This window comes from Lampetra planeri, chromosome 54 (genome assembly GCF_965212315.1).
Source record: "Lampetra planeri chromosome 54, kcLamPlan1.2.h2, whole genome shotgun sequence".
In the NCBI taxonomy this organism is placed as follows: Eukaryota; Metazoa; Chordata; class Hyperoartia; order Petromyzontiformes; family Petromyzontidae; genus Lampetra; species Lampetra planeri.
Genome location: NC_136160.1, coordinates 6701574 through 6727774, shown reverse-complemented (window position 1 = coordinate 6727774; position 26201 = coordinate 6701574). Strand labels below are relative to the sequence as shown.

The window sequence follows — 26201 nt, the reverse complement described above, 5'->3', positions numbered from 1 at the left end:
ACGGAGTTGCAGCAGGGAGCAGTTGCTGATAGCATCCCCACGCTCAAGTTACCGAACAGCTGTAGCGGGAATCGAACTGTGTCGACCCTGTACATAAACTAGACAGATGGATGAGCGTGCTGACCGCTAATCCACCCAGCTGTGTCATCACAGTGGGAGCGAGACACTTGGCTACAGCCATATTGAACGTGCACTTTTGTCTCGCCCCTTTTGTTTGTCAATCTTGCTTTACGAGACTAGTCCCAAAGTTTATCATTGAAAGTATGTATGTGTGCTGAAATTCTTTCTCACAGTACGTAGCCATCCATGCTAATTGGAGGTGTGAATGCACAGTCCTGAAGGTTTTCTTGAACCCCCGACGTGCATGTGGTGCACACTTGTTTGTGTAGCACAGTAATGTTGGTGATGAGCTCTGCCGCATCACTGCATGCCTTGGTCTTACACCCACCAACCACTCACCTGACACTCACCACTCAATCACCAGATGCTCATGAGGTGGAGGTGGGGGGGTTGTGTTCGGTGTAGGTCGTTTGACCTTCAGCAGTGACTGATTGACACCTGGGAGCATTCCGATTGGTCAGTGATGACAGGCAGACACAAAACGGACAGTAGTAGCATGCCTGCCCGGGCATCGTGTCGGTCACACCCATCTGCTTGTGTGCGCCGTGGTTGCCTTAATAGGTGCTCGCTAATGGCCCCATCAGTCAGTAAGACAATAGGGGTATCTTTGTCTACCTGTGTGTGTGTGTGTGTGAGCAGCTGGCAGTCCATCATCGACTACATCGACAGCAAATGTGAGGACTACCTCAATGCGGAGGCTCGGGTCAACCGGAGACTCATGCCTGACAGCCGCGTGCACTGCTGCCTCTACTTCATCTTTCCTTCCGGCCATGGGTACGTGTGTGTTAAAGCATGTGTGTGCGTGCGTCCACGCATGTGCGTGTTCACGTACGTGCGTGTTCACGTACGTGCGTGCGAGCGTCCACGTGTGTGGACGCTCACTCGCACGTGTGGTGGAGTAGCTCTTGACTGTTGGATTCAAACACAAAAGTCACAACTTATCCCTGTTCCCAACGAGTGTGGGGGGTGGGGGGGGGTGCTCATCTCTGTGTAGGCAGCCTTAACAAGTGGTGGAAATTCCACTTTCTTGAGGACAGGTTATGAGTATCTTCATAGGACAGCCTCTGTTGAGTTCCTCTGTATGTGTCTGGAACTTCTTTCGCACCGTAGATAGCCAACCGTGCTAATCGGAGGTGCGGGGGAAGGACAACAAACTAAACAATAAAAGCAGTTTTAAAACACTGCTTGTTTGTGGTTGCTTGTGGATCAAAAGTCCTCTCTCCACAAGAGTGAGCAAATAATGCTGCGTGTGTTACAAGTTTAAGTTATTGTTTTTACTACTAATTTGTTGACCCCGTAATGGATGATGGCCCGAGTCCACCTTCTGACCAGTATTTAAACCCGCCAGTTTGTTGTTAAGTGCTCCTGCTACAGTGCCACCCTGCTGATGGGTAGACGTGTGTTTAGACTTAGGGTTGTATTTACTTAAACTTACGTGGATTGGAGGGAGGGGGGGTCCTTGGTCCTCTTGAAAAACCTCAATGATTGAATCTGGCTGCTAATCCCAGCGACCATGGGACCACTTATTAAGAAACCCAGCCCTTTATGCTTGGATCCAGGAAACAGGATTTCATGCCAATTACATTGCTCGAAAGGTGACATCATCGGGAAATGTGTGCGTCCCGCTGGAGGATGTTGATTTTATTTAAGTGACGTGTTTATCCTGTCTGGCTAGTTACTGTAAGAGCAGTCTATGTAAAGTGAAGCGGGCCATGCAGCCTCATTCAAGCATTACAGACAACACATTGTCGAAATAACTCTTGCTGACGCGCGGAGATCAACATTCTAGATACAATGCACATTTCGGTAACAACATCTAAATGTTTTCTTCTTGGTTCTTTCGGTAAAGTCACGTAGAAGGGAAGTAATAAAATAATAAAAATAAAACATAATAAAATAATTCTCACGACGTTTCGGCCACAACGCAAGCAGCCGTCTTCAGGTCTTCAGAAGACGGTTGCTTGCGTTGTGGCCGAAACGTCGTGAGAATTATTTTGTTATTTTTTATTTTTATTATTTTATTACTTCCCTTCTATGTGACTTTACCGAAAGAACCAAGAAGATGAATCCCTGCAGTCACGAAAGCTTTAAATCTAAACATCTAAATGTACAAAGACAACTCATTTGATATGACCCCATCAAATACTGTTGATGCATTTCACGGGTACTACCATGCACCTCGATCTTGCTGACCCGCTCCTACTGGGCATCTGTGAACAGGAGTTTCATAGCTCATCGACAAAACCTCCAGTCTAAATAAATATTCTTATTCGATGCATGAAACGACCCGAGTGATTCCTTGGGGTTGAACCGCAAGCCCTCTTATTGCTCGCAACAAGAAGGCTTCAAGAAGCAAAGTGCCTGTGTGTCCCCATTAGCTTCATGAAGATCTAGTGGGAAATACTTAAGTGTTATGTGTCTTGTAATTCTCTCCCCGCTCAGACAAGCAGTAATATAGGGTGGTACACATTGCTGTTGGTGGCCTAGGACGAGTGCTTGGTCCATTTCACCATTGGATAACTCCTGTTGACTTCCTGCAGGGGGCAGGGCATTTGTTGAACAGGACGATTTGTCCACAGCTCTGGCTGTCGCCTGATGAGGCAGGTTGTAATTACCGGCGAAAAGTCGTTAACTCGAATTGTAAATGTTGTGGGTTTACTCTCCAATTCACTAGCCACGAATTGACATGTTTTTACGTGACAAACCTTACGGGTGGTGGTGGGTTTAACGGCACAATTTATATTTACGCGATTTAGCCCAAAAACCCCTCCGGTTTTGTTATCATCCCCAAAGGGATTATGGGGGCCTGAGTTCTGTTCTATTTTCGATTTCTAAAGCGCCTTTCGTCACCGACATTAGTTGAACTCGCGAGGCTTTACGTATCGAGTCGAGCACCCTGTGACCACAGTGCCGTACGACCACCGAACCTTAAATTGGTCGTGAGAAAAACCCAACACTGCTTGGGAGTCGTGGGGCATGGGTGTATTTGCCGTCAGCCATCTCTCATGGAGGCTGTGAATTCCTGAAAAACCGACCCACCCCCCACCACCAGCGAAAACGAAATAAAACTGCAGGCGTCACGTGGCTAAAGTTTACCCAGATTAAAGAGGGAGATTGAATGTCGGGCACACACACGTGCCCATGGAGAGCATTTCGTGTGTGTGCCGTTGTGAAAGGGTCGTGCAGTGGTTTGCGCGTTGCGCTACGAACATGGCCAACAGAGATCAGTGGTGAATATCCGAAGCAGTCCTGGGCCTCCCCCAGCTTGACTGCCTTAGATGAGTACCCTTGTGCACTCTGTAAACATCAGCACTGGGGAGACAAAGGTGACCGAGCGTGGTGCTGACCACCCGCCCCCCTCATGTGCCATGTTGGCCTGCATGGGTGCGTGCTAACAGCACTTTCATAGTCTGTGAAAGCCTATACGGGGGATCTTTGCCTTTGTGTACTGATAATAATGCAGCAGTGCACGCTGAGATATGCAATTGTCCATGCTACTTTTGTTGGATTGGACGATAGTTACTTCTGTGCTGTATTCTCGACTATATTGTACAACAGCAGCTGTTCACTACTAAGTGACGTCACCACGGTGCTTGTGCCAGGCTAGGAGCACTTCATGAAGCCTTAATAGTGCTCACTGACGGTACTTGCCCCAGCAGCCTGTTAGAGGCTATGGAAGGGCGTGGGGGGAGGATCTCTTTTGCCTTTCTTTTTCTTGTTGGGAAGAGAGGCGCGGAATGGGCCGTTGAAGATGCACAGTTGCGCGAAATGCCGTTCGTATTCCCTAGACGGTGGGCCGGCTGGAAGTGCTTTTGCATTGCTGGGTCTAATACCAAGCGCGGTGGAATTTCCTGTCGCTGGGGGGGGGGGGCGGTGGTACCGTCGTGTTTCTGCACTTACAGTAGCCCGCGCGGCGGGTAATACACGCGCACGATACACAGTCGATTTGCTACGCCTGGTTGAAAACTTCACGGGCTTAGCAGGCGAACTAATTGCGGTGATAGCGAGCGACAAGTGTCAACGACTAGTCCTCGAAGGGTTAGTTGCATACACAGGTGGATTTGACGTGGCAAACCTTGTAGCTGTGGACAGGCATTGCTGACCACTGGACCGGATTACTCCTGTCGTTTACAATTTCGGCACAAAGTTGCAGGAAAAACGAAGTCGAGGGATTACATCTTGAATCATTGCTTCACTTGATGCAGCTAATCTGGCTGTGACGGTCCCACCTGATGACGGAGACTTGTGTTGCCTCCGAAACGTCGTGAATTTTATTTTTATTTTTGTTTTGTTTTATTTTACTTTCATTACTTTTAATGTTTTACCTACGTGACTTTACCGAAAAAACCTGAGAATATGAATCATTGCAGTCACGAAAGCTTCAAATCTAGAATTAAAACGTATTCATTTTCAGACACGGAGGGAAGTACCCTTCTCCACTCATATTCCAGCTCCAGTTGTGGTCATTCCACATTCCCATGGTGCAGACCATGGTCTCCATTGGTTCAACCACGTTATTTTATTATCTGTATTATCATCCAAGGGAGATAATGTGCATGGACCAACCACTCACCGGGAATTTTAACGGCAACCCACGGCTTCTTATTAGGGCACTCTGCCACAGTGCAACGCAGTCAGATGAAAACCACAAATAGTTTCAGCCCTTTCTCAATCCACTACTGGATGAATACCTTTTCGGTCATTGGGGGTTGTTGAACGATTACTTCATGCTTATTGGTGGGTTAGTGAAGAGGGGGTGGGGTATTAACCGTGGCTCAGAATCAACCTCTGGTGGCCACACTGAAAGCACAGTGTGCTCGCCACTTAAATACTAACCCCATAAAATAACATTAGACGAACAACACACACAGCTGTGCTGCTCACAAACGGCAAGAAGGCACAAATCCCATCATCATGCCTTGCACACGTCATGTGACCACCACATTTCATGCACAATGCTCTCCGCCTGCACTTATTTCACATTTGCGATGGGTTTTTCCACCATTTGCAGAAAGTGTTGAACTTGAAGAATGAGTTGAATTTACTTTTATAACAACAACAAAAACGTCTAAGTCAGATGCGTGGGGTTGTTAGACTCAAGTGTTTGGTACAGTAATACCTTGATTTACTTCTTACGGTTTTACATCATTTTGCAAATTCGTCGTCACTTTAATGCCACCACCGACAGCATCGTCCGTCCTTTCTCGTATCTGTCGCCTCTCAGCCTTCGTCTCCACCTTCCCTGTAAGTTGTTTTGATTCACGTCATTTCCATATTAGTCTTTGCACATTTCAGGAACGCGTCCCCAACATAAACCGGGGTATTTTCTCCACGTGGTCACGTGAATTTTGCTCCGGGTGTTCCAGTTTTTCCCACCACATTTTGAATCGTGCGTTTAGAGCTTTTGCCTGCTTTAAATTTCCACGTGATAGGCCGCTTAGTTATTATTTGTGGCCAGGTCGCTTCTGAAAAAGAGCGATATATCTCAAGTGATTAAAATAACATTAATTTATTTCTCTAGCAGCGAGCGTAGTGGTGGTGATGCTGTTGTGTTGCGGAATGCTTGGGCCAAGGCAACATGGGCCCCCTTGCAATAACAATCTTTTGTTTTGTTTAAAGCATGCACTGAGCTATTATGACAGCTACATTAATCTGCCACTGACTTGGCGGCGTGGCATTGCCCAACTTGGCAGCAATGGCCTGAGTTGTACACGCGCCCACGTAGCCGTCTTCCGCGGCGTACGTTCGCCGCTCTGCTGTTTATGACATGAAAAGGAAATTTTTTAGAGAACAATTAAACACTCGCCTTGTGTGACATCAGTTTCCTGGAATGATATGCAGGCAGTGTTTATTTGATTACAAATAAACTCGGCAGTTTATACGTCCGATCGTACAGCTGACTTAGGACATATTTTAAGTTGCTCCACTTAATTTTTTGGTGCGTGGAGGGAAACAAATATTTATTATCATAACCATAAGTTCTTATGGTGGCTTATGTTACTGCTTCTGATATAGTGGGGTCATTGAAATGTATGTGATTATCGCTAAAGTGGCATGATCTGGGAAAACTCACAGCTATGTTTTCCGGTTTCTTTGGATCGAAACGTTGGCGACCCTGAACCAGAAGGTGGAAAAATCACCATCTCCATGGCCCCGGCCACAATCTCCATGCTGTGATCAAAGTTGACATCGCACTTCGTTGTACTAATTTATTCGACCGCAGAAGGATGATGGAACTGATTTATCCTTTGATAATTGTTTGAACGGGAACACCTTTCCAATGGTGAGATGACCAGTTCTCACACAAATCATCTGGTCCAACAACACGGTTAAGCCCTGTACGGATGCGGCCGTGTAGTTGGCACACTGAGCTTGAAATCCCTCGGTGTGGTAGTTGAAATTAGCTTTTGGACCGCCTTGTATTTGCTGCATTTTATCAGTAGGCCGTGACGGGGCCTTCTCTTGTGAATCACATGACAGGTTCATTAATGTCCTCTGGTGTACAGCAACCTGTTCACATTACATCGCTGTACATAAATTACTGGGCTGCCTGTAGTAAGAATAGAACCGTTTACTGTGTTATAACTGGCTCAGCGGTGAGCTGACTAGACATCTTTCCTCCGAGTTGAAGCATCGCATTCATGATTATCTTCTGGAAGACGGTTCTCCATTGTGTATACTAATCTCCAGGTTATAACACGCACTTTTTTTTAATTAACCCAGAGTTTTTTTTATTTGCTTTTTACTTTTCCTGGAGCGTCTCATTATCCGGAGAATACGGTAAAAAAAAAAACTGTAGGACGGAGAAGCAATGAGCCCAAATGTTTGATCAAAAAAAACACGAAGCAAGCCAACGTTCACGCAAGAACAAAACGTCTCGCGCAGAAAAACCTTTTCGAGCTGCGTTTCCTGGCAGGAAGGGAGAGGCACGTGCAAGGGTGAGGACGGAAGGAAGAGCAAGGCCAGTGCGCTTTATGCGGGGGGGCACATTTGGGGAATCGTGCTTCTGCTGTTGTCGCCACTCCTTCCAAGTTGCACGGATGCCCTGGGGATCTGGCAGGAGGGGTTAAACGTCTCTTTATGCGTTTGTAGATGTACTTTCTGTGAGTTTCCCCCCCCCTAACGTACGTATGTGTGTGTGATCATAGCCGTCTGTTTTGTGTCGTCAATGTTTATTAAATAGTTTATAGGTGGATGAAGATGAGGAGCGTGAGCTTAGTGGTTTGCACATCAAGCGTTTAACCCTTTCCCGTTTCAAGAAGTCTGCAAGTTTCAGGGTGGCTGTCCCATTCACCGCTGAATCTCGGAACGCGTAAGCGGTTCAGCGTTAATTTCATTTAGAGAGGCGTAGCACCACTGTTTTTAAAGACATTGTACTCATCGCAGAAAACTGGCGGCACGACCTCACTCTACGATAGCTGGATACAAACTCTGCCACATGGCCTTGTGGGAGCCTCGGTACCGATAAAGTTATTGTATTTTTTCTAAAAACTGTTGACGTAGACGTACGTCATTGTATTGGGAAAGGGTTAACCTCTTGACAGATCCAGTTCCAGCCACGGCTAACATCAGTGGCGAGTGATATCAGAGACTTTGCTGGGGCCACACCCTAAGCCGGCCATTGGTGACCAGTCAAACAACCCCCCCATGACCTTTATCCTGCAATGGATCAACAAAGGGCTATACAAATGAATAACGGGATATTAAAAAAAAGTGTGCCTAAAAGAATCGGTATAAAGAGTTTTATTCTTAACTACAAAATGAGAATGTAGGCCATCGCTGTGGTGCAAATATTTTACCGCTCTTGCCAATTATGTCGCGGGCACTTTATTGTCCACTTTAGAGACAGTTTTTGATCCTCACTGCTTCCTGATCACTTGGCCCCACCCAGTTGTCTTAATTACTACCGTTCATTCCCAGTGTGCATCATCCCTGAATGGTTGGTAAGATAGAGACCACTTTGTTGGGGGAGTATCATCATCACGGTCCATGGGCACATTTCTTAACTTGTTTCCACTTTCCTCTGTCTTGTGCCAATATGCTAAAGTAGTGGCGACATATTTCTAGCACCAATCTCTTTGTCATTGTCAAGCCACACTCTGTTAGGTCTTACTCTCTTTCCAGTGCCTTACATCTTTCCAAACAACACACTTTTAATTTTACTGTTGTCCATCCTATATACGTGTGTCCAAATATGTAGGGAGGAGTATTATGGCTCCTACTATTTCGGGGCAGCAGTGGTGCAGTGGCTTTCATGCTGCGCGATGAAAAGTGACTAGAATTTCTGTAATCGAGTCACAGATCAACACGTCCCCATGTGCACTTGAGCACAGATACGCTGTGACTTGACTTTTATAAATAGGGCTGATCTGCTGCGTTGCGTCAGTCCTAACGCCCAGGCATTTTTCGCTTTTGTTCTTTATATATTGAGCCACTCGGAACCACATTCGTACCAACATGCCCTGTCGCCCTCTAGAGGGAGGTGTTGGATAATTTACACCGTGGCCTCGTGTTGCGAAGATTAATCCAATGAGATGTTGAATAAAAAAAAAATTAGGTTGGAATTTCATAATAAATTTATATCCCACTCACAATGCCAGCGGGGATAGACTGGTGGCGCCGTGGTTAGCGCACTGCGCTATGAACCCATTGACCCGAGTTCGAGGAGTGTGCTCACGTCCTGTGAAGAGGCGATACGGTGGCTAGGAGATGTTGACTCCCTCGCCTGGTATGCAGGAGGTCGTGAGTTCGATCTCGACCCTGACGCCTGCCGCTGTATATTTGGAGTTTGTTTGCATGTCTCTCCCCGTGGTCATGTGGATTATTTTCCAGGTCCTCCCGGTTTCCCTCCACAATTAGAAACATGAGTTTAGAGTATTTGGCTACGATAAAATTCCACGTGATAAGCGACTTTGTTGAGCTATTGTTTGTGGCCAGGCCGCTCAGAGTGGGCCTTATCTGGTAACATAAAAAATAGTTAACTTTATCTTGACTTAAAGCTTTCGTGGCTGCAGGAATTCATATTCTTTGAGTCTTTCGGTAAAGTCACGTAGATTGGTTCAAAGAAAATATCTACGTGACTTTACTGAAAGACCCAAAGAATATAGTTAACTTTTAGTTTAGTTTTTCGATTCCCAGCCACGGCGAACATCAGCTGTGAAGTGATATCTGAACCGTTCCTTGGTACCCCAGGTATCTCAGCTTGGCAATTTTGACATCACACAAGGCACTCACAAATCTCGGCGCAGAGCTATTTTAAAGCAACCTCTGTTCCCAACACATCGTGTTCACGATGTACTGTGTACACGTATGACCTCAAGATGGGGGAAAGTACAGAATGCCATTTAATATTGGCAATTAGTTCGCCTGCCTGCAGCTCGTGATGTCGGTTTGGCTCCGTAAAGGTGCTTGTCCCAGATGTAGGAAAACAAGTCTACGCAAGCACGTTTGTTCCTCGTGTGAATAAATGTTCCACGGGTGCGCGAGGAGTGTTTACAGCCTGTGAAGTGTGCGTGCCCAAGGCACTGCAGTGGCCTTGGGATTAAGAAAAAATACAGCATTTGTGAGCATCAGTGGCTTGTAAATCCCATTTGAGATGATGACGATCATTTTAATAATCGTACCTTTTCTATACACTGCTAGACGAAGATATATACGTGCACCGATGCCATTGCTGTGATGTATCTCATTCCTCCGGATGAGCTAGTCTCCAGGCTGCTTCTGTTGTGGTGCTCCTTGGGTGTATTCTCTCCTTCGGCTGCCATTCCATCCCCAGTCTCATCCTTCCATGCTCACAATGTGTCAGTCGGTGGGATGCCTGCTTTGCATTTGTTATTCGTATTCATGTGCTCCCCTTGTCAAGCTGCGTAATTCAGACCATCCGTCTGTCGGTGCTTCTTTTCCCATTTTCTGAGCCGTTCCATTTTCTTTGTCGGTGTGTCCAAGTTTCTGATGCATACGCCGTAGCTTGCATCAGGGATCGATCAAAGCCACCCGAATCAAAGCCACTTGCACAGCCTGGAGTGAGTTTTTACTTGGGCAACATAGGAGTAAGACTTTAGGCGTAGTGGGCACTTGCAGGGTCTTGACGTGGACTTCACAGCGAGCATAAACCATCACGTGAATTCCGGTCATCATCTTCGCAGCGGTGGCGTTTGGCTAGCCATCGTACAAAGACGGTCACCACATCGCGTGCTTTCAGATGTGCATTTCACACGTAGGCTTTCGTGTGGGTTTACTCTCCAACACACCGGTGTGCTGAAATAGTAGCGAATTGGCATGTTTTGCTTACGTGACAAACCTTATTGGCTGTGTCGGGTGGTGGCGGGTTTAATAAAACATTTATATTTACGCAATCTAACCCAAAAACCTCCGTTTGAAATGTGCTTCTGGGCCTTTCTGGAATGCTCTTCCTTCAAATATTAGGCAGCCACTGGAGCTCTGCACTTTTCAATCAAGATTTAATAATTCGTTCTTTAGAACTGCTCTTTGTGTTTGGTTTGTTTTCCTTCCTCCGCACCTATGATCAGCGCGGTTGGCTACGTACAGTGCGAAAGATGTTCAACATATATATATGCGTGCATACAACGAGCTGTGCACTTTGGCAACGACTGCCAGGAAATGCCAAGAGTGCGGCGATGGAAGTCAGTATGCCCACTCGGTGCTGATCGGCTGCCAAGCCACTAGACCATTTAATGTTGAGAACTGCGAGAGGTAATTTGTCCAGACTTTTGTTTATTCGTAAATCCGCAATAAAGCCCTGTTTTTCATCGCACTCCAACGGTCCTATTTTGCTTTCAGGATTTTTCACGGCGTTAAACATTTTTTTTCATAATTTGCAGAAACTGGTGTAGCGCATTTATAGCAGTTGAAGTCGTAATTGTAAAGAAACCAGCCCATCCGCTGTTTCTAAATGGATCGCTACGTCGCATTGCCGTGCGAGACGGCGATGGTTTTGTGGGGGGATGTAGATGCATTTATCCAGCAGTGGATTAATGAGGATGATCTGTCGGAATGGGCGCTCGCAAGTAATTCACTTTCCATGTATTCGCCTCTGCCGTGTGCAGGCTGAAGCCCCTGGATATTGAGTTCATGAAGCGACTGCATGACAAGGTGAACATCATCCCGCTCATCGCCAAGGCGGACTCGCTCACAACCGAGGAGTGCCAGCAGTTCAAGAAGACGGTGAGGATTGGCCGTCGAGCACGGGGCACCGCCGAGACATTTGGGTTCGAATTCCGGCTCTCGGCCACCCACGGTAGCTTTCTTTGACATCACAATGTGTAACCCCCGTCACGGATGCGGAGTGTGTATATTTACGTATGTTGAACTTCTTTTGCACCGTACATAGCCAACCGTGCTAATCGGAGATGTCTTTGGGGTTTATCGCTGATATTGGGGTTAATCAGGAAAATTTGAAAAATCGGGCCTCTATGACGTTTTGCACGGTGCAATAAAATGGTTCATTTCGGATAAATCCAGAGAGCCTGAAGTAATGTAACTAATATGACATCAACTCCGTGCTGTACCTGCCAGTATGGTGCCACACTTGGCATCAAGTAATATCAACTCTGCTTCATGGAAAAGTTCCAAAATCGCTCTTTTAAAATTTTCCGAACGTGTTTAATCAGAAACTGATGACTCGTGTTTGTTTCCAGTTATTTTTCTGCGGCCGCCGCCAGCTTTGTTCCGAATGTCTCGATCGTCATGCCTTGCCTCGCGCACCAGAAATTTATGATAGTAAAAAAAAAATTAAACCACACACAGGCTGTATTTGCCATACACATATGGACTTCAGGTTCACATTTAAACAAGTGTGTGGAAGGCACTCGCCTCGTATGTACAGCTCTGAGCCGGTGGTGTAAATTCCACATTTCTCTGACAAGGTCAAGTCATTATAACACGTGGGCTTTCGCGACCAATATCCATAGTAGAGGTGTTTTGGGTTAGTTCTAACACAAAAAACTTCTACTATCAAGTCATTATTTTGGCCATCTGTTGTCTTCCTGCTAGTTGCTATTAAAACTAAAACTTATTTTAATAGGAAGTGCCACACTGTGTAATATTTTAACAAATGAATGCCGTACATTCTGTGAAAGAAAATCAGATTTAGGAAGATGTGTGAAGAATCTGATATGATGTTAATCGGACTGCCGTTATGCCGGGGGGGGGGTGTTTGTTTTTATTTTTGTTTGCAGATCATGAAAGAAATTGTGGAACACAAAATCAAAATCTACGAGTTTCCCGATGTGGAAGATGACGACGAGAAGCTGGCAAAGAAAGTGAAGGTATTTATCCACGCTTGTCGCTTCTTAACCTCGTGTTTGAGTCGTCGTTTAATAAGCAGGTGATAGAGGGGGCCTGTGGCAGATCCAGGGTCGGGTGGGGGGGGCGATGGAGAGATTACACCCAACCATTGAGACCCTGGAAATTGGTATTTTATTGACAATCACCAGAGAAGATCATTCAATGTTGCATGTAATGAAATTGTTTGAAATTCGGAGACTGCACCCCACCCCTCCACCCTCCCTCTGCCTATATCCACCTCTTGAGAGAGGGCGTGTGGTGTGGGGAGCGGTAGTGTAGTGTTTAGCACGCCGCGCTACAACCCCGCCGACCCAAGTCCCGCTCACTGGGGAGACAAAGGCGGCCGGGCGTGATGTTGGCCATCCATCCCTCGTGCGCCGTGCCGGCCTTTATAGGTGCTCGCTAACAGCACTTTCCCCAACAGTCTGTGAAGGCTATACGGGAGATATTTCCCTTTGTCTCTCCGCAAGCCAATCATCGTTCATTTCCCACAAAGTGGTGGCAATTGTATTGAACCAACAGGGATGAGTCACGCGGTCTCTCGCCACAGCGTCGCCCGGCCGGACGAGGCAGCCGGAGTAATTTTCACGAACAGTATTATCGCCCGTTGCTCGATTCCTAAATAATATATGCGCACACTTATTTTTCTTTCCTTGTCCGACCTGCTAAATGTTTAACACTCGGGTGCACTAATCATCAACCAGTACATCAGTGCTGCATGAGATACTTATTTTTTCAAGGATAAAAAACTTAACGGACCCTTAATTCCTTCAACGTGTTGAATATTTTAACGCACCGCTGACGGTGTGGAGCGGTCGCCCGTGAGCGTTTGCCCCCCCCGGGCCGTTGCGTGCTCGCCCCCCCAACCTTTACGCAGACGTCGCTCGCCCCCGTCCACGCGATCACTGAGTTTGTGACCCCACACCTTTCCCGTTCCATCACCACGGTCACAGCCAGTATGCAAATTATATGTGAATGAGGCTGCATGGCCTTGGCCCCTACTTTGTTCTCTGCCCATGCCCATCCTGCCACCCTAATGCCCACGCCTAGTTTCCCTACCAGCTGTGGCCTGGTGTTTAGAAGGAAGAAATAGAGGCGAGCTTCGGGAGGTGGTGGTCTAAGTATGTGTAATACCGTTGAGGACTCTTGGACACCCGGGGTTGAGGCACACGTATTTATTCCGCAACAGTTGTCACAACCGCGGACATACAATACTGGAGGGGGTATCGGCCCCCTCACCCGGCTAGCTGGGAATACACTGCTAGCTATCTCTGACCTACCTCCTAGTCCTCCACTAACGGGCTAGGGGAGGCTGTCTGGCCCGACACTGGTAAGTCGGGCTACGGTACCCGGAGTCCCAGAGCACTAGCTCTGGTTCTCGGGACCACGCCGCTGGCTCGGTCCTGCGCGGCCCTGACAAGGGCGGCGTCCCAGGGGAGTCCAGGGCTCTAGCTAGACGATCTTCGGTCTTCACTGGTTTAGCTTTAACATTCTGCCCCTAGCCCTCTGACACATCCCCCTTTATACTCAACCCCCGCTGAGGGGTGGGGCCCCGGGCTGCCTGGTGCGGACGTCGTTGAGAGCACCCCCCCCCGTGCACTCACGTAGCCCCGCCCACTGTGTTTGTTTCCCATAAGCTGCCATGCATAACGGTTCTCTCTCTAACACCCCTACATATGTACGTATTTATGTTGAGCTTCTTCCGCACCGTACGTAGCCAACCGTGCTTATCGGGGGTGCGGGTGGAAGGGCAACAAACTAAACGCAAACGGCAGTTCTAAAGAAATACAATTGGGATGTTTTAGAAACTTTGTCTTAAATAAAGTTTCGTGGAAGGGGAAAGGTTGCAGTGGTTCGCACTTTGCCCTTTGAACCCGGCAACCTAAGTAAAATTTCCAGCCATGGCTAACATTGCTCGCTCATGATATGAGGCGAAACGAACCAGTCTTGGCCACTCTATTCACCAACCCACACCGGCTAGCCTGGTGAAATACAGTAAAACAAACCCCCAGGATGGACACAGCATCAGGGATGCCTTAATCAAGCAGTGGATTGAAAAAGGGCTTGTCTTAAGGGAAGATTATTATCGACATTGTAGAGAGATGAGCAACACGGTTTGTCATTTAAGATAAGTGATTTCGCAGCATGAATGTCTCGTTACCGTTGACACCGTGATGTTAGGATTGGTTCCCGGATCGGCCCTGGTACAAGTGGGGTTAACTCATTGTACCAGGGCACATTTATTAACTCTTTAACAAATGTGCCTTCCGCGCACTCTTGGCCCGCTTGCACAGTTGTACACTCCCATAAGAGGCCGCCGCAGGGACGAACAGAACCCGACGTGATCCCGGCACGCCGCAGAGCGGTCGGAGGCAAAGCTCGCTTATGCAATTTAACCGACGCCCCCGTCGATTACGGCAGGACAACATCCCGCTGGCGGTGGTGGGGAGCAACACGGTGCTGGAGGTGAACGGGAAGCGCGTGCGTGGCCGCCAGTACCCGTGGGGCGTCGTGGAAGGTACAGTGCGTGGGGACGCGCGCGTACATGCGTACACGGGGATGCGTGCGTGCGTGGGCGTGTCGGCAGAGCATCAAACATGCACGTCGGTCGTGACCCCTGGATTTGTGCGACGGTTGCCGGAGTTACAGCTGCGCCGAATTGTGAAAAATATAACCTCCGATTGGGGGGGGGGATAAAAATAAGAATGGGCTTCACCCTTTCTGGGAATGAAACAGGTGCTAAGATATATAGATACCCATTACAGAGATAATACAAAAAACAACAACCTCTGTTTGCCAGTTCAGTGGTGAGTGTGCAGGCAGTGCAACCACACCAGGAAGCACTGGCCAGGGAGGCACAACTGCTGGAGCCACTAAGATGGGGAATTGTACGGGGGGGGGGGGGGCGGCGGGAGGGGGAGGGTGGGCAGTGGGGGGGTGGGGACATTTTATTTCGTACACCAGAGGTCCATGCCGACCTCGCTCTACGCCACCGAACCGGTTTGTGCGCAGTGACCGACGTTGACCAATTGAGGGATTAGTCTCTCGGGTCGGTCGGCGGTCAGCAATGTCGCCAATAAAGGTGCAGTCGTGGACATTGCCCTAAACCTCGCCATGAACCCGTAATGTACTAATCGCGAAGCTGGCCAGGATTGTGTATATGCCGTTCTCTGCTGTGCCTTTATTTCTGAACAGTGGAGAGTGCGGATCATTGCGACTTCACACTCCTGCGCAACATGCTGATTAGGTAAGTCTTGGCGGTGCAGTGTAGATATATTGCCCTTGTGTGTAATAAACAAATCTAGATTATTGTTCTCTCTTACAGGAGGGTCCTGCACTGAAATATATTTGGCTTTCATTATAAGGAGCGCATTGCGTGTAGCAGGAAGCTATGGTTCCTATAGAAAACCAGAATATGTATTTATGCTGGAGGAATTCGATGAACTATAAAGCTCTTTTTCATCTCCGTTGGCGGCACTGAGCCAGTGATGGAATTTCCACGTGCCCATGGCAGAGGCCAATTTCTCCAAAGTAAAACCACTGCAAAATGTTAATTGCGTGATAATCACCGCCTAACGCTTGCCGAGGTTTAGGCACGCAACGATAAAAATCTCTCGCAATGACGTACCGAGACGATGTCGCGTGGTGTATTTTGTCTTGTTTGCAATGACTTGTTACATTTTTATTACGTCCTCTCGTTTATACTGTTTGCGTAATTGTGTATAGTCTGTTCTGAGTGACGTTGAGCGTGACGCTTGTTCGCTGCGGCGGCTGCCGGTTTGTCGCGCCTCATTGTTTGCCATCCCACACCCGACCGCGCCCCTGACGCTAGGACGCACATGCAGGACCTCAAGGACGTGACCAACAACGTCCACTACGAGAACTTCCGCAGCCGCAAGTTGGCCGCGCTGGCCTGCAACGGCGTCGACAACAACCGCTCCAAGGGGCAGCTCAGCAAGTGGGTGCTGTCGCGTTGCGTTGCCGGCCCCTGCCCCTCCGTGTTGCCCTGCTTACCCAGCGTCTCTCTTCGCCCACCGCCAACTCACTCACTCGCCCTCGTCTCACCCAACTGCTGCACCACCGCTCCGCCCAAATTGCTCAACAGCCTCACAACGACCTGCCCGTCATCCTCGCCCTTCACCTTCTATGTCGTCACCTTCACTACCCATTCCCTCGCCTCATCTGCTGTTTCATCCCAACTGTCCTTTGGTCTTACCTACCCTCCAAGGCTCACCTGACCCGCTTCAGATAGTCACCTGCTACAGTCTTACGACATCTTTACAATTATTTTGAATGCGGCGGTCTGCGCGATGCATTGGTTGACGGTTATTTTCTCTCTCAGTGGCCGCATGTTTTTCCGACAAGAGTCACAAGAGTATTTAATGCACGGCATGCTGCTATACCTTGCTGAAAAATAACATCCCCCCTCCCATTGACAAGCAGCAGCGTTTTGATGTGCATTGAATAATATAATCGTTGATTGAATCGTGTGTTTAACAATGGGGTCATTCCATACCGGATCAGTCCAGTAGATTTTTGACCAAACCTGATTTCGAATAATTATTTCCAGCAGACGATGTCTCATCTGTTCCAGAGCTATGGCGGTGAGATGTTAACTACCTCGCCTGGTATGCAGGAGGTCGTGGGTTCGATCCCGACCCCAACTCCATTATATTTGGAGTTTGCATGTTCTCATGGTCGTGTAAATTTTTCTCCGGGTCCTCCGGTTTTTCCCTCTACATTTAGAAACATGCTATCTAAAGAGCTGGTAAAATAAAATAAAAAATATATAAAGTTTATAGTTTAATGAGAGGGCCCGCGCACAGCTGACGATTTAAACACAATTGCTGAGCTGTGCAAGGGACCTCTGGCCCACACGTGGTCATCATTGGGTCTGCCCTGCGTTGGTACGATGGGCATGACGTGGTGGTGATGATGACGATGAGCGAGCAATACCGATCAAACGTCGCGTAAAATGCCGCCCTAATCTTTGATTGATTTCGCCATGGAATTAACCCGACGGGGTGATGTTTCCAACGGCTTTGAGAATGCAGAACGTGCAAGCAGCGCTGTTTGCCACGAACAGCCGAACGTCGCAACAACTAACCCAGCTCGTTTCGTATAACGGCGCGTGGGTTATTAATGTGACTTGTGTGTTTGGAGTTTAACCACAACAAGCATTGTGTGTCACCTTTTGTGTTTTATAGAGGGGAAGGCATTGCAGGAATGTAAGTGCGAAATGTATTTTTTTTTTTAATGCCACTGACACCGTTTAACACTGGATTTCTTACAAATTAACCTTCTTGGGAAACCACAAGGGATCTTTATCTCTCCTAATGTGTGGTACCTTTCAAGAGTTATGGTAATGACAGACTAAAGGTGTTGCCGACGTTTGGAACAAAAACTAAACGCACGATCTCCCCTTTTGGCTGTGCGAGACCGTACGAGCAAGTGCTGGCAGAAAGTATATCTCAGGCTGCTGGCATGGCGTAAAAGAGAAATATTCTAGCCAGCACTATGCCCAGTCACTCACGTCTGGCCTCCGCCTTTTGCCGATGTCTACAGACCCTACCGGGTACTCGTTTAAGGCTGAGTTTACCCAAAGGAAGCCCTGGCCAGGTTCAGTTACCACTTGCCAGCGATGTGCCAGAGCAGCGCCCAAGGGCACCTATGTCTCTCGTGATTACCGTAATTTTGAAAGGTCACCCCAGGAACTGCATGTGATGTTAAAACTTCACCTAACATTACCACGACTAACATTAACCCCTGGGAGGACTCGGGTCACGGTTTTAGCGCTCGGGGACTCAAACAGACAGAGCCAAGTGAATCTCGGTTTAAAGCAGGCTTTGGTGTTCTTTACAAATGGGCACTGGGGAAAACCAGACGAATAAGGTCCCAGTTAACGTGAAGTCGAATGGAACATTTTTCCAACGCAGAAACATGAAACATTAAGTCAATTAATTTGTCCTTTGAAAACGTGACACATTTTTTACTGTTTGGCCGTGTCGGGTGGTGGAGGGTTACGACACATTTATAAATAACGCTATCTGACCCAAAAACCTATATTATGAATTTTCCCACCTGTTGTACATGGATCCTGAAAGCCAAAAGTGGATTGAGAATGCCTCATAACGATGGAGAAGTTGCGTCCCAATTAGCTGAATGAACGAGGCAGGGGGGTGGTGGTCATAAAAAAAAGTTTTTAATGAGACCGTGTGAAGTCTTTGCACGTCTTAAACAATAATGAAGAGCCCCTTGCCAATCCGCTGCTGGACAAAGACCTCCGCTCCCCATTCCCTGTTGGTCAGAGGTTTCAATATACTTCACCATGCTGGTCGGTGCCGGTTTGGTGTAGAGCATGGGGGGAGGCCCAGGTCAAGTTCATATATCACTCGCCACTGATGTTAACCGTGGCCGGGAATCGGAACTTACCTCGCCGGAGTCGTACCGCAATGCGCTAACCGCCGTGCCACCGCTCCACCGCCCTTATTCTATTAATTGCACCGAATCGCCGCACACTGATATTATCGTTGACTCTACTGAAAAGAAAAATTGAAAAATACAAATTTAGAACTCATTTCTTTAGAACTGCATTTTATGTTTAGTTTGTTGTCTTCCCCCCGCACCTCCAATTAGCACGGTTGGCTACGTACGGTGCGAAAGAAGTTCAAGATACATGAATATATGCAAAATAAATGGGTTCACATTTGACCGTCGCGCTTTTAAACGTTCCATGGCGGGAACGTTTTCACCGCTTCCCCTTCTGTACAGTCCCCGGGTTTTTCTCTTCCAATGTGATTTCCTGGGCTGGTAATCAATGATTTTGTCCTCCTGAAGGACTCAAAATGTTTTTTTCTTATTCCGTCTTTCTCTCCACCTCGTGAGACTTCACTACGACGGCTGCAATCAAAGACGACGTGCTCGTCGTTTCCCAAAGTGCTTTGTTTGATTGCACCTACTCTTGTGTGCCGCCACCACTTTTGTGGCTTTGAGTGTGTGTTGCCTGTGTGTGGCTGACTTGGAGTGTGCTTGGCGGGGTGTGTGTGGTGGGGGGGTGGCGGTTAGCGCGCTGCGCTACGAACTCATCGACCCAAGTTCGATTCCCACTCAACAATCAATAACAGTGGCGAATATGTGAACCGGTCCTGGGCCCTACCCCCAGGTTGGCACGGCCTCAAATGAGTACCTGGTACGGTGTGTAAATACTGCCACGAGGGAGACAAAGGCGGCCGGGCGTGGTACTGGGCACCCACCCCCTCGTGTGCCGTGCCGGCCTTTATCGGTGCTCGCTAACAACTCTTTCCCCAACAGTCTGTGAAGGCTATACGGGACATATTTCCCTTTGTCTTTGTTTGTGTTAGGATTCAAGTGTATGTGATCATGTTCATTTGCTTTCAAATGTCGATCATATTCGACTGTATAAATAACCCCGATCAACAACAATCGAACCTGCAATATTTATAGAATGTCGTGCTAATACTATTAATCAATCTAATTAAATAGGCAAGGGTCCCTTGTCTTATGGACATTGGGCAGTTCACCAGCATTGGTTCTCGCAGTCCTGACTGCTGATGAGACACTGAGTATGGAAACTTGCCCAGAGCTTGCTTGTATTGAACCAATGCTGCTGATACGATGCTCTCCAAGAAGGCCGTGCGGCCGAAGAGTTCTGTACAAAATGCTCGTGTGTGTTTTTTATGCGGGAAGACACGTACGGGAAGGAGTTATTATTTATGTTGCTGTTAACATTCTGATCGACGACGCTTCGTGATTAATTTGTGTACTCGGTTAAGATTAATAATCGATTATTAAATAGCCAATTAATCATCAGCCACTTTAAAACTGGTGCACTCTGAGCAAAGGACCTTCAAAACGCGGGAACCAAATATCCCTTTACGTAGAATAAGTGTTCTGGGCTGTCCAACGAGAAGTAAAAAAATGTGACAACAACAACAAAAGTTAAAGTTACAGTTGGACACACGCTCATAATGTACCTGCCGTGTTACTCCCATACCTTCCAAGACACTGTGATTGCAGTGAGATCACTCGCTTCCAGATACGTCTTTTGTCATCTCTACCTAAGCTTCCAACCAATGTGGAACGGCCCTCCACGCGGCCTCAGTGCATATCTGTAACATGAGACCCGCTCGTTTTTTTGGGCTGTCTGCCTTTAAGGGCCAGTCTTGTCCATTTGGAAACCACCCCCGTGGCTACAGCTAGTGGTGGCCAGAGTGCCTGCTGGTGTACGAGCGTGTGTGTACGTGTGTGTGTGTACGTGCGTGTGTGTACGTGTGTGTACGTGTGTAAGTGTGCGTGTGTACGTGTGTGTGTGGGGAGCGGCAGTGTAGTGGTTAGCGCGCTGCGCTATGAACCCGGAGACCCGAGTTCGATTCCTGCTCACGGCCAACCACCAGTGACGAATATCATGAACCGGTCCTGGGCCTCCCCTAGGTCGACTCTGGCCTCAATTAACTACCTGGTGCGATGTGTAAACATCGGCACTAGAGAGAAAAAAGGCGGTCGGGCGTGGTGCTGGCCACCGGCCTCCTTCGTGTGCCTTCATAGGTCGCTAAGAGCACTTGACCCAACAGTTTGTTAAAAGCTATAGTGGGGGGGGTTCTTAGTCTTTGTGTGAGGGTGACATGCGCCCTTGCGCCGCATACGTTATCGCTGGACCTCTCTCGGCGTTTGCAGGAGCCCCATGGCCCAGATGGAGGAGGAGAAGCACGAACACAAACTCCGGATGCATAAGATGGAGAAGGAAATGGAGCAGGTGTTCCTCATGAAGGTCAAGGAGAAGCAGCAGAAGCTCATGGACTCGGAGCAGGAGGTAACACACCGGATAATGGCACTTATTGTGTCCGTGTGTGCGTGTGCGCGCTTGTGTTGGTACGTGTGCACACTCGAAATGAAGGACGTGGGCAGGTGCTCCAAATCGAGGGCAGACACATTTATTGTGGTTAATATTAATCTTGTGAAGAACAGCACCGTCACTCTGTAAAATGCACCAGCACGTGTCACACACAGCAATTCTTCCGAGTCGCCATTAACCACGTGGCTGGTGTCCAAGTCCGATTAATCATTAACCCTGCCAGCCACCTACAGGCCCAACTCAGTCATCACATGCTGCTGTACACACATGCATTGATGCACTGCACAGCACATCAGGACTTTCACAGAACCACACTTTACTCCCTTGCTGCTGCACAAGGACATAATTAAAAGAGTGGTCCATTCCTAATGTGCGACATACGTACTATTGAGTGTGTGTAAACGCCTGTACAATCTGTCCTATGACGCGGCGTTTTGGAAAAATGGCGTTATTATAAATCATATATATAGGGTAATGTAGTCCGCGATAACACGTGAGATGCGTAACGCAGGCTGAACAAAGGCCGAGGCGCCGTGGGTAGCATCTAGAAGCATCCAGCAGCATCCCAATTCCTTGTGCGATGCTACGCCGAGGCAGACATACGACCGCTTGGTCACTCAAACGCGTTCCACCCATTTCGCATCTGTGTTAGAAATAAAAAATGTTCCCTAATATATTCATCCAATTCGCGTTATGAAAACACGTACATCGAACTTCTTTCACACCTTACGTAGCCAAGCGCCTGTGTATACATTGTGGGGGAGTGGCAGTGTTGTTGGTTTACGCAATGCACTACGAGTTCGATTCCCGTTCACGACACGTAACAGTGGCGAATATTTGGAACAAGCACTGCTGGGCCTCCCCCCAATTCCAACTCGGCCTTACCGATGTACCTGCTGCGATGTGTCAACATTGGCACTACAGAGGCAAAGGCAGCCGACCGTGGTGCTGGCCTTGCCCAAAGAGTCTGTTAAAAGATTGTACGGGGGATCTTCGTCTTTGTGTGTTTAAATGGAGCTTCTGGCGGCATAACGCACCGGTCCTCATAAAACCATTCTGAAAATCTAAATTTGAACTGACATTCATCTTTTCACTGCTTCGACATCACGAGAACTGATTTTGACGCACCGCCACCACCCCGCAAGATTTTCTGACTGGGTTTGAAAGATGTCCGTCGCTGTGTATCTCGTCTGCAGGCGTGTTTACGTATGTGGGTAAGCACGATTACAAAAAAAAGCTCAACATTCTTCACTCGCGGCGTGTCTCGAACGTGAGAATTTCTAAGAGGGTAACATTTCGGCCTTTGTTCAGAGTTGAGCGAAATGAGCGATTGGGGTGAGCAGAGCATGACAGACTCACGGCTGGAGAGATGGCCTTGTATATTGCGATCCCTTGCAAGCTGAAGTTGACAAACTAACGCTTTTAGAATCGATACAGAATATGAACACAGGTGCGCGCGCGTGTGCGTGCGTGCGTCTTTGTTTGATCTCTTTCCTTGATTTGTCGATATACTTTTCACGGTGGTTTTGTGTTTTGCATTGAGCAATCAATTAGTGCCGATTCTTATCCACTGTGCCCCGCGCATGCGTGAACCACAGCTGCAGCGCCGGCACGAGCAGATGAAACGCAACCTGGAGGCGCAACACCGCGAGATGGAGGAGCGGCGGCGCCAGTTTGAGGACGAGAAGAGCACCTGGGAGGCACAGATCCTCGCCCTGGAGCAGCAGAGAGTTGACACTAAGTGAGCGCACACTCTGACACACACACGTGTCAGCCAGCACGCACACACATACATACCTATCAGCACTCTCTCACACACACACACGTATCAGCCAACACACACACATGTATAAGGACACTCACGTATCAGCACGCTCGTACACGTATACCAGCACACTTGAACACATACCAAAGACAAAGATCCCCCATCTAGCCTTAATGGGCTGTTTGGGCAAGTGCTGTTAGCGATCACCGATGAAGGTCGGCACAGCACACAAAGGGGGTGGGTGAGTGGCCAGCACCACGCCCGGCCGCCTTTGTCTCCCCAGTGGCGATGTTTGCACACCGTGCCAGGTACTCATTTGAGGCAGAGTCGACCTCGGGGAGGCCCAGGACCGTTTAAGATAATCGTCACTCGTGTTGGAGAGACCAGCACACACACGTACCAGCAAGCTCACACTCACGTACCAGCACTCGCATACAAGATGTACCAGCACTCACACACGCATACCAGCACGCTGACACACACGTGCACATGCTCACACTTGTGCACACGCGCACCTGCATGCACCAACACATTCACACATGCACACACACTTGTACTTAGATCGTGTAAATATAAATGCGTCGTCAAACCCGTTGGTAAGGTTTGTCACGTAAACAAAAATTGGCAATTAGTGACGAGTTTAGCACACCGGTGTGTTTGAGAGTAAACCCATAACATTTCCAAATCGAGTACAAAGTTTTTGCCGGTAATTACAACCAGCCTCATCAGGCCACAGACAGAATTGTGTTTTGGTCTTAAATGGCGGGATAAATGTGATGTCGCCACTTGTGAGCCAATTAGGTGCAAAGACCAGGGGGGGCGGGTGATTAATGAAGTCATATAAATGACAATGGATATCTATTATCGGTTGGGTTATTCACGGTTAATCAACATATACAATTATGTACGTACATTCTGCTGTTTTTGGGCCCCCAAAAATCTCAATACCTCTGTTAGTGGCTGCTCACAGTTGACCACCATTAATCGGCTGGGCAGGAACCATCAGTCTGACCCCGCCCCTACTGAACATCGGTGAAAAAGAGCTTTATAGCTCATCGCATTCCTCCTCCGGTATGAACAAATATTCTGATTCCGAGTCCTCCGCGCCTTGCGCTCCGCGCGCTGCAACCTGAAAACTAAACTCGTCGAGTTTGTGATGGCAGAGCGTAGCGCACCCCTAACAGCCCCCCCCCCCTCTCTGTGTGCGCCCTCCCATGACCGTTGCCCGCCCGCAGAACGATCGAGAAGAACAAGAAGAAGGGAAAAATCTTCTGAGGAGCCCGGCGGTCCGAAGCACACTCACAGGGTCACCTGGGTGGCGGCGGTGGTGGTGGTGGCCACGTGAGATTGGCTTTTTGACCATTGCTCTGGACATCGCAACACTCCGTCTGAGAGCAGCACTCCCCCACGTTTCTTTGTTTTAATATTCCAGCATCTGTCTGCCTGTACAAACGGCTTTGTATCTTCAATGTGGTCCTCATGCGACTGCGGTTTTTGTGTTTATTATTTTCCTTAGTTAACAGCCGACTAGTTTTTACTAGGGTACCGTTCCAAGAAAATAAATTTGAGCCTCCGTTTTAACTCGCACGAGAGGGCTCTTTCCGTATGATGGTTTATTTTTCTGCTTTTTTAAAAAATAACCTGTCCTTTGCAATAATGAGGGAGGGGTGCGGGGGGGAGGAGGGGAAGAAAGAAAAATAGAAAAAAAAATTGCCTTTAATTTGTTTACAGTATTTTACAATTATGTACGACGGAGTGTCAATGACGTCTGTTAAAATATGGTAAACGTCCTTCATCCGACCGCACACTGAACACACGTTGAATCAAATTCGGAAACCGTCCATGAACTGGAAATGGGAGACAATAAAAATTAACATCTAAGTCATGAATTTAAATTTTTTAAAAGGAAGTCCCCGTTTTGGCGGTCACTGTGCATTTTAAATGAAATTTTAACCAGGGATAATCGATTGTTCAATTGTACACTTTTTAAAACAACTACAAGCCGTATAAAAGCTTATATATGTGCTTAGCAAGTAGAACTATTAACAACCTGCCAAAAAAATGTTTTTACTATTGGGATCTTTCCAAACGTTGTTTTTTAATGTTAAGTAAATATTTTTGTTAACCCTGTATGATAAAAAAAATAGCAACAGGATACAATAGACCAACAACAGCAACATCAACAAATGTTCACCACTTGGGGGATATTTGCTTAGTGCCACCCACACTGCCCAAAACTCAACATGGAACAATACCCAGTACAGTATTTAACGGTGAACTTTATTGAAATGTAAAGTGCTTATCATGTATCTCGCTGCAGTCGATATTGAAGCTGTAACAAAAGACATTTATACAACTCCTCTGTGCACTGCCGCCTCTTCATTCGTTGCACTTGGTTAGTGCTCCGACCCCCACGAGTCCCGGGACCACGCGTGAAGATAATCTCAGAATATTTAGACTGCAGCAATCCGATGAGCTATCAAGGTTTTTGGGTCGGATCTCGTGAATAGAAATGTGTCGTTAACCCACCACCACCAACAAACAGCCGATTAGGAATGGTTTGTCACGTGAACAAAACGTGGCAATTAGCTATTTGGCACTAATTTATTTAGAACTTTGTGTCCGTCCCCCTAACCTCCGATTAGCGCGGTTGGCTACGTACGGTGCTAAAGAAGTTCATCGTCCATCGGTGTGGTGGCGAGTGAACCCACAACATTTACAATCGAGTCCGACGTTTCGCTGGTGATTACGACCAGCTTCGGGCGATTTGTCAGAATTGTGAAGAAGTCTTCCTGCTGGTGGGGGGGAGATTGTCGATGTCGTGTTGCCTGTGCAGCAGCAGCCGCAGTATCTGGCGGGAGAGTCTACGGCGTTGGCGTGGTGGTGGTGTCGACGAGGATCTTGATCTTGGTTCCGTGACCATTGCAGGGAACAGTTCCTGGCCATAGTCCCCTTGAACGTCACGGGGAGATGACACGCGAGCAAAACCGGAATGATCGAATTTTTCTAAATGCAGTGGCGACGGATCAAAAATTCAGTGCATCTTCTCTGCTAAAATCGAATAATACTTCGAGGAAAGTCACTCTTAGTTGAATCTTTTTTTTCGGGAGAGTGCCGCTACGTTTAAATGTTTGGTCA

General features: G+C 47.8%; 1 protein-coding gene across 2 annotated transcripts in view; it reads left to right on the top strand.

Annotated features, from left to right (window-relative positions):
* The window catches only part of LOC144735058 (septin-7-like), a 150681-nt gene extending 125262 nt beyond the window's left edge, over positions 1-25419 (top strand). Inside the window, exons 5-14 of one of the 2 annotated variants that reach the window (XM_078617447.1) lie at positions 760-894; positions 11187-11304; positions 12318-12407; positions 14848-14944; positions 15622-15673; positions 16259-16384; positions 17634-17654; positions 21121-21256; positions 22897-23039; positions 24299-25419. In XM_078617447.1, the coding sequence (XP_078473573.1) occupies positions 760-894; positions 11187-11304; positions 12318-12407; positions 14848-14944; positions 15622-15673; positions 16259-16384; positions 17634-17654; positions 21121-21256; positions 22897-23039; positions 24299-24338 (958 nt within the window). In that variant the 3' untranslated portion in view covers positions 24339-25419. The remainder of the gene's footprint in view (positions 1-759; positions 895-11186; positions 11305-12317; positions 12408-14847; positions 14945-15621; positions 15674-16258; positions 16385-17633; positions 17655-21120; positions 21257-22896; positions 23040-24298) is intronic. The other variant, XM_078617448.1, reaches the window with a different exon arrangement.
* Positions 25420-26201: the final 782 nt, after the last annotated feature.